Here is a 7,829-nt window from a genome sequence, read left to right as displayed (position 1 = left end):
TGTGTGTGTACACGTGTGTGTTTGCACAGGGTAAGTGTGTGTGTACAGACGTGTGCACATGTGTGTTTGGACAGTCATGTGTGTGCACGTGTCGGCTCGTGTGTGCACATACATGTGTGTGCACAGGGTGACTGTATGTGTGTGTGCACATGTGTGTTTGCACAGGGTCAGTGTGTGCCTGGGTGCACATGTGTGTGTGTGTTTGCACAGATGTGTGTGTGTGTGTCTGTGTGTGTCAACCTATGTATGTGTGTGCACGTGTGTTTGCACAGACGTGTGTGTGTGTGCCAGCCCATGTGTGTGTACCCGTTGCTCTCACAGGTGTGTGGGGGTCGGGTGTTCCCTTGCACAAGGGTGGGTGTGCACGCATGTGCACAGCTACCTGTGTGCACACACACGTGTGTGTGTGTGCAGTGCCCAACACACCAGTGTCCCACACACCTGTGCTCCATGCACACGTGTGTGCACCTCCCACAGGGAGCCACTGGGTACCATAAGGTGCCATGGGGTGACATAAGAAACCATAGGGTGCCACAGACTGACATGGAGTGCCATGGCCATGGGGTCACATAAGGAACTGTAGGGCATCATGGGGTGCCACAGGGTACCACGGAGTGCCATGGGGCATCCGGGGGTGCCATTGTGTCCCATGGGGAGCCATAGGGAGCCATAGGATGCCATGGCCAAGGGAGCTGTGGCCATAGGGTACCAGAGGGTCCCACAGGGAGCTGTGGCCATAGGGTGCCATAGGTTGCCGTGGCTATAAGGTGCCATTTCCATAGGGGGTGTGTCCATGAGCTCCGGATTCTTTAAGCAGGGGTGTCTGTAAGCCTGTCCATAATCCCCTTTGTCCATAAGCTGCTGTGTCTATAAGTGTCAGGGCTGAACGTGCGGGGCTGTAGTGTGTCCTTGCCGTGTCAGTACCTGTCCATCCCGCCTGTGGTGACAGCCATGTGGCCCACGCTGCTGCTGCTGGTGGCCCTGGGTGTGCTGGCCCTGGGGCGGGTGGCCCACAAGCTGCTGGCCCCGTCCGGCAACCCCTTTGCCGGGCCACCCCTGGAACCCCCCCGGCCGCTGGTGACGGACCAACGCACCCGGGACAGGGTGCTGAAGCGAGGTGAGTGCTGAGTGTCCGTCGGGTATCTGTCTGTCTGTGTGTCCATCTGTCCTGTGGAATGCTGGGCGTGCTGCCCATTGTGTGCCCTCGTGTTGCCTCTTGCATGTGACAGCGTGGCCGAGCACATGCATGTGCACAGGGTGCCCAGGGACAGCCACTGGCAGGGGCTGATCATGTGTACAGGGCTCAGTGCCCAGTGGGGAGCGTGGGCAGAGGCTGAGCAGGTGTGTGTGCACAGGGTTCAGTGCCCAGTGGTGACCACAGGCAGGGGCTGATCATACACTTGTGCCCAGGGTTCAGCACCCGGCAGGTGCCAAAGAGGCTTGATGTGGTTCCCGTGGGCAGTGGTTGATCACGTGTGCAGGGCTTGGTGTCCTGTGGGTGCCAGAGTGGCTGGACATGGGCACTGCAGGGTCACTGTGGGGTCTGAGCACACTGTCAGGTGCACTGTGCCTACACAGGGTTCAGGGTGTCTGGTGGTGATCACGGGCAGGGGCTGATCACACGTGTGTGCCCAGGGTTCAGCACCCAGCAGGTGCTAGAGCAGCTGAACATAGTGGCCATGGGCAGTCATTAATCCCACACGTGTGTGCCCCGGTTCAGTGCCCAGTGGTGGCTGTGGACAGTGGTTAATCCCACACCTGTGTGCAGGGTTCAGTGCCCAGTGGTGGCCATGGGCAGTGGTTAATCCCACACCTGTGCCCAGGGTTCAGCCCCCAGCGGGTGCCGGAGCAGCTGGACGCCGTGGTCATCGGCAGTGGCGTGGGGGGGCTGGCAGTGGCCGCCACCCTGGCCAAGGCGGGCCAGCGGGTGCTGGTGCTGGAGCAGCATGACAAGGCCGGCGGGTGCTGCCACACCTTCCAGCAGCACGGCATCGAGTTTGACGTCGGTAAGGACCTCCAAGACCCCCCGACACTCCCCAAGCCCCCAGCATCCCCTGGCACCACTGCTGCCCCCACAGCACCTGTGTGTGTGCCTGCGGGTGCAGGGCTGTGTGCAGGTGTGTGTGCAGTCTATGTGTGCACTGTCTGCATACAACACACGTGCTGTTGGCACGTAGTGTGTGTGTGCACAGTGTGTGCTGTGCATGTGTGCTGTGTCGATGGCATCTGTGTGCCATGTCCATACCATGTCCATGCTGTGACCATGTCATTTTCATGTCTTGTCCATGCTGTGACCATATCATGTTCATGTCTTGTCCATGCCATGCCCATGCCATGGGCATGTCATGTGTGCTCTGTGTGCATGCCATGTACTTTCTGTGCCTGTGCCATGCACATGCCTTGTCCATGCTGTGTCCGTGCCAGCAGCCCATCCCACCCCCTCCCCTCAGTGTGACCCACAACAGGTGAAAGCCAAGCCCTTTTCTCCCCCATTGCCCCCCAGGTGCTCCCATCACATGTCCATGTGACCCCCCCGGTGTCCCCCTGCCATGTCCCCTCTCCCTGTCCTGCAGGCATCCACTACGTGGGGCAGCTGCACGAGGGCAGCCTCCTGCGTGTGGCACTGGACCAGCTGACGGATGGGCAGCTCTGCTGGCAGCGCCTGCCCGACCCCTACGATGAGGTGACCCTGGGACCCCGGCGCTACCAACTGCGCGCCGGCAAGGTGGCCTTTGTCACCGCGCTGGAGGAGCAGTTCCCCGCGGAGAAGGCGGCCATCAGGGAGTTCATGAAGATCTCCAAGGTGGGGACACACCACCCCCATGGTGTGTGACCACAGGGTCAGGGAGAGGTGGTGGGGTCGCTCTGACTGGAAATGATCAGCCTGGAATAGGGGGGGTGGGTGTGGTGGTGGCACTGGTGGGTTCTGTGGGGACATGGGTGATGGTGGGGAAGGGGCAATGGGAATGGTGGGGACACTGGTAATGGGTGTGGAGGGGACAGAAGTGTTAGGAATGATGGGTGCAAGAGTGGTGGGCATGGAGGGGACAGAAGTGTTGGGAATGATGGGTACAAGAGTGGTGGGCATGGAGGGGACATGGGTGGTGGGTGCAGAGGGGACAAAAGTGATGGATGTGGAGGGGACACAAGTAGTGGGCATGCTGGAGACACAGGTGCTGGGCATGGTGGAGGGAAGTCCTGGGCATAGTGAGAACAAGGGCATTAGGCATGGTGGGTGTGGGTGCTGAGCCACAGGTGGTGCTCATGGGGTCATGGCAGTGACAGTCCTGATGACACGGTGGCCAGGCAAGGAGGTGCTGGTGGTGACAGTGGCCTAGCTTGGTGTCCCACACGTGGCCTTGGGCATGTACCACTGCTGACGGTGCCAAATCTGGTCTTGCAGTGGCAGTGGTGATTTGGGATGATGTCAGTGGTGACACAGGTCAGTGTCACACAGGTGATCTGGCAGCACGTGGCACTGCTGGCCGCACTGAAGTTGATCCTATGCTCATGGTGGTGGCAGGATGGTGTGGTGTCAGTGGTGACAGTGAAGTGGCAGAAAGTCCCCCAGGTGGCACATGGCACTGCTGGCCATGCTGAGGCTGACCCCGCACTGGCAGTGGTGACACGGGTTGATGTCCCACAGGTGGCCTCGCGGCACGAGGCATTGCTGGCCGTGCTGAAGCTGGCCCCACACTGGTGGTGGTGGCAGGGTGAGATGGTGTCAGTGGTGACAGTGACATGGCACAATGTCCCCCAGGTGGCCTCGCGGCACGTGGCACTGCTGGCCGTGTTGAAGCTGGTCCCGCGCTGGGTGGCCACCCTCCTGCTCCGCTCTGGCCTCCTGTCCCTCCTGTCCCCCGTGTTCCGCCTGGCCACCACCAGCCACAGCCAGGCTGTGGCCCAGCTCACCTCTGACCCCGACCTGCGCGCCCTGCTCGGCTACCTCTTCTATGGTCAGGAGCTGTCGCGATAGAGAGGGGTCTGTCGTGATAGGGAGAGCACCGTCGTGGAGAACAACAGTAGTGTTATATAGGGGAGGGCTGTGTCATGATAGGGGAGGGCACCATCGTGATAGGGGCATGCCCCATCGTGATATGGGAAGGCCACGTTTTGCTAGGGGAGGGCTGTGTTGTGATAGGGGAGGGATGGATATATTGTGGTGAGGAGGGCCTTGTCATGATAGGGAAGGGCTGTATCATGATGGGAAGGACTGTGTCATGATAAGGGAGGTAATGTCTTGATAGGGGAGGGCTATATCATGATAGAGGAGGGCTGTATTGTGATGAGAAGAACTTTGTCATGACAGGGAAGGGCATATCACAACAGAAGAGGCTATGTCGCAATAGTGGAGGGCTGTATCATGACAGGGGAGGGCTACATAGTGATGAGGAGAGTCACATCATGACAGGGGAGAACATGTCATGATATGGGAGGGCTGCCCTGCACTGGGGCAGGGTCCAGCCGTGCCCACCTCCCCCTTGCCCCCTCCAAAGGAACTGCCCCACGGGACTCCAGCTTCCTGGTCAACGTGCTGATGGTTCACCACTACCAGCGGGGGGCCTGGTACCCGCGGGGGGGGGCCAGCGAGATCGCCTTCCACGCCGTACCCGTCATCGAGCGCGCGGGGGGGGCCGTGCTGGTGCGCGCCCCCGTCACGCGTGTCCTCGTCAGCCCCGCCGGCGCCGCCCTGGGTGAGTGTCTGATCCCCAGCCCCGTCCCGGGGGGGGGGGTCACATGTGTGTGATGGGGACGGGGTGGCAGTGCCCGGTGCCCCCTGACCCCCCACCCTGGTCCCCAGGGGTGGCGGTGCAGGTGGGGTCCAGTGAGGAGGAGCTGGAGATACGCGTGCCCCTTGTCATCTCCGATGCTGGAATCTTCAACACCTTCAGCAAACTGCTGCCCCCCCAGATCCGCAGCCACCCCGGTAACATAACCCTGTATCCCCATGTCCCTGGTGTCCTCAGTGTTCCCAGGATCCCTGTGTCTGCAGCATCCCTGTGTCCCCAGCATCACCAGTGTCCCCAGCATCCGTGTGTTCCCATGTCTCCAGCATCTCCATGTCCCTGGTGCCCATAGTGTCCTCAGTATCCATGTGTTCTCATATCACCAGGGTTGCTCAACATCCCTGGTGTCCTTGGTGTCCCTGGCATCACCAGTGTCCTCAGCATCTCCAGCATCCTTAGCATCCCTGATGTCCCCAGCATCCTTGCCTCCCCGTGTTCCTAGTGTTCTCAGTGTCCCCAGCATCCTTGGTGTTCCCAGTATCCCTAGTGTCCCCAGCATGCCCACATTCCCAGCACCTCCATGCCTCTAGTGTCCTCAGAGTCCCCAGCACCCCTGTTGTCCTCAGCATCCCTGTGTCCCTATGCCCCCAGTGTCCCTGGCATCCCCAGAACCTTCATGTTCCCAGCAGTCTCATGTCCCTCGTGCAGGCAGGGTTGGGGTGTCACCCCCGTGTCCCCACAGGTGTCCAATCCCGCCTGGCCATGGTGCGACCGAGCATGGGCTCCTTCCTGGTGTTCGTGGGGCTGCGGGGCAGCGCAACCGAGCTGGGCCTGCCCCCCACCAACTTCTGGATCTACCCCCACAATGACCTGGACACTATGTGAGGGGTCCTGGCACCCTGGGGTGGGCATGGGGGCGGGGGGGGGCACGGCAGGTGGGTGGGCACACGCAGGGTGGGTGCATGAGGGGTGCCTGGGGGAGCACAGCAGGCGGGGTGGGTGCAGGGTTGTGCGTGGTGAGTGGGGTGGGTGCATGGGGGATGTGTGGGGCCTGCACTGTGGGTGGGTGCACAGGGAGTGCATGGTGTGCACATGGTGGGTGAGTGCACAGGGGGTGCAAAGTGGGTACATCACAACCCTCTCTGCCCGCAGGATGACCCACTACGCTGCCCTGAGCCGTGACGACGTCCCTGAAAACCTGGCCATGATGTTCATCACCTTCCCCGCTGCCAAGGACCCCACCTACGAGCAGCGGCACCCAGGTAACAGCACTGGGGACCCCTCAGGCCACTCCCAGCTCTGCACCCCTGATCCACTCAGCTTCGAGGGGTCAGAGGCTCCTCAATGCCACCAACCTGAGGTGGGCACCACCACTATCGCCATGTCCCTGGCTGGCACCCCCACTGTGGTCCTGTGGTGGCACAGGGGGTGTCACCAGCTGTGTCCTCCTCCCAGGCCGGTCATGCATGACCATCCTGACCATGGCACGGTACGAGTGGTTTGAGGAGTGGACCGGGAGCCTCCCCAGGCACCGCAGCCCTGACTACCAGCAGTACAAGATGTCCATCGCCCAGCGGCTGCTGGAGAGGGCCCTGCTCCGCTTTCCACACCTGAGGGACAAGGTGACCCCACGGGAAACCCTACCACGACTGGGGGTGCCCAGAGGGGAGGGGGCATAATGGGCACAGAGTGATTTCCAGGGAGGGGAGGGAGTGTAGGGATGCAGCATCCTGGTGTACTATGGAGTTGGGGTGCCCTGTGGGGTTGGGGTGCCCCTTGAGATTTGGAGTGTCCCTTCAGATTTGGGGTGTCCCACAGGGATGGGCAAACACAGTGGAAATGGGGTGCACAGTGGGGACTGGGTGTCCTGGAGGGTTGGGGTGCCCAGTGGGGAATAAGGTGCCCTGTGTGGATGGGACACTCCATGGGGTTTTGGTGCCTTGCAGGGATAGATGCACAGTGGAAATGGCATGCTCAGTGGGGAATAGGGCGTCCTGTGTGGATGGGACGCCCCATGGAAATGGGGTGGTCTGTGGGGCGGGTTGAGGTGTCCCACAGGGGTGGGGTGCCCCATGGGTATGGGTGCAGAGTGAAGATTGGGTGCTCAGGTGGGATGAGATGCCCTGTGGGATGAGTGCCCTATGGGATGGGTGCCCAGGCAGGATGGAGTGCCCTGTGGGAGCAGCGTGCCCTGCAGAGATGTGCTTGGTGATGACGGTACCATTTGGAGCTGGGATACCCAAAGGGAATGTGCCCAACAGGAAGGGGTGCCCGTGGGTTTGGGGTGCCCAGTGAGGACAGGGTGCCCTGTGATGTGGCTCCACAGCCCCAGCACCTCCGCATGGGATGGGCTCGGACCTGTTGCGGTGGGATGGGATGGGCCTATCCATGCCCCCCATGCCCGGTGTCCCCCGGCACGCCCCGAGCACCCTGTGCCCGGGCAGGTGGAGTTCGTGGAGGCGGCATCACCGCTCACCAACCAGCACTACCTGGCGGCCCCGCACGGGGCGATGTATGGGGCCGAGCACGACCTGGGCCGCTTCTGCCCCACCGTGATGGCCACCCTGAGAGCCGACACCCCTGTAAGGAACCTCTACCTGACAGGTGAGGAAGGAGTGCCCCACATCCCCCTGTCTTGCTGTCCCCGTGACCAGCTCCAGGCTGTGGATGGTGTCCCCAGGGGCTCCCTGCAGTGAGGGGTGTCTGGATGCACCATGGTAGTGACCAAGTCCCCAAGGCGTGACTCTGTTCCCCCTGAGAGTGGCCATGTCCTCCCTGGTGGTGGCCAGGTCCCCCCCCTGGGGTGGCCGTGTCCCACGGTGGCCTGTCCCCAGGGCAGGACGTGTTCTCCTGCGGGCTGGCAGGGGCCGTGCACGGGGGGGCTGCTCTGCGCCTCGACTGTCCTGGGCCGCCTGCTCTACCTGGACCTGCTGCTCCTCAAGAGGAAGATCAAGCGGCGCCAGGGCCGGCACACGGCGTGAGGGGGACACCGACCATGGGGACATCGGGTGTGGGGACACCTGTCCTAGGGAATGGCTTTGGGCTGGGAGTTTGCTCCCATCTCAGTAAACTTTGATGTCCCACTGGCCTCTGCCTGTCTCT

At 61.8% G+C, this 7,829-nt stretch overlaps 1 protein-coding gene across 1 annotated transcript; it reads left to right on the top strand.

Moving 5' to 3' along the window:
- Positions 1 to 294: 294 nt before the first annotated feature.
- On the top strand, positions 295 to 7,816 carry LOC113959672 (all-trans-retinol 13,14-reductase-like). The gene is given in 12 exon segments (XM_027668862.1): positions 295 to 1,117; positions 1,824 to 2,006; positions 2,574 to 2,803; positions 3,761 to 3,956; positions 4,497 to 4,694; positions 4,802 to 4,927; positions 5,470 to 5,608; positions 5,880 to 5,989; positions 6,183 to 6,349; positions 7,172 to 7,331; positions 7,562 to 7,602; positions 7,604 to 7,816. Coding segments are annotated over 12 exon segments (1,821 nt in total). The 5' UTR covers positions 295 to 951; the 3' UTR covers positions 7,709 to 7,816.
- The last annotated feature ends 13 nt before the right edge of the window (positions 7,817 to 7,829 follow it).

Source organism: Corapipo altera, unplaced genomic scaffold (genome assembly GCF_003945725.1).
Source record: "Corapipo altera isolate COAL_440 unplaced genomic scaffold, ASM394572v1 226, whole genome shotgun sequence".
Classification (NCBI taxonomy): domain Eukaryota; kingdom Metazoa; phylum Chordata; class Aves; order Passeriformes; family Pipridae; genus Corapipo; species Corapipo altera.
This window is presented reverse-complemented; position numbering and strand designations above follow the sequence as displayed.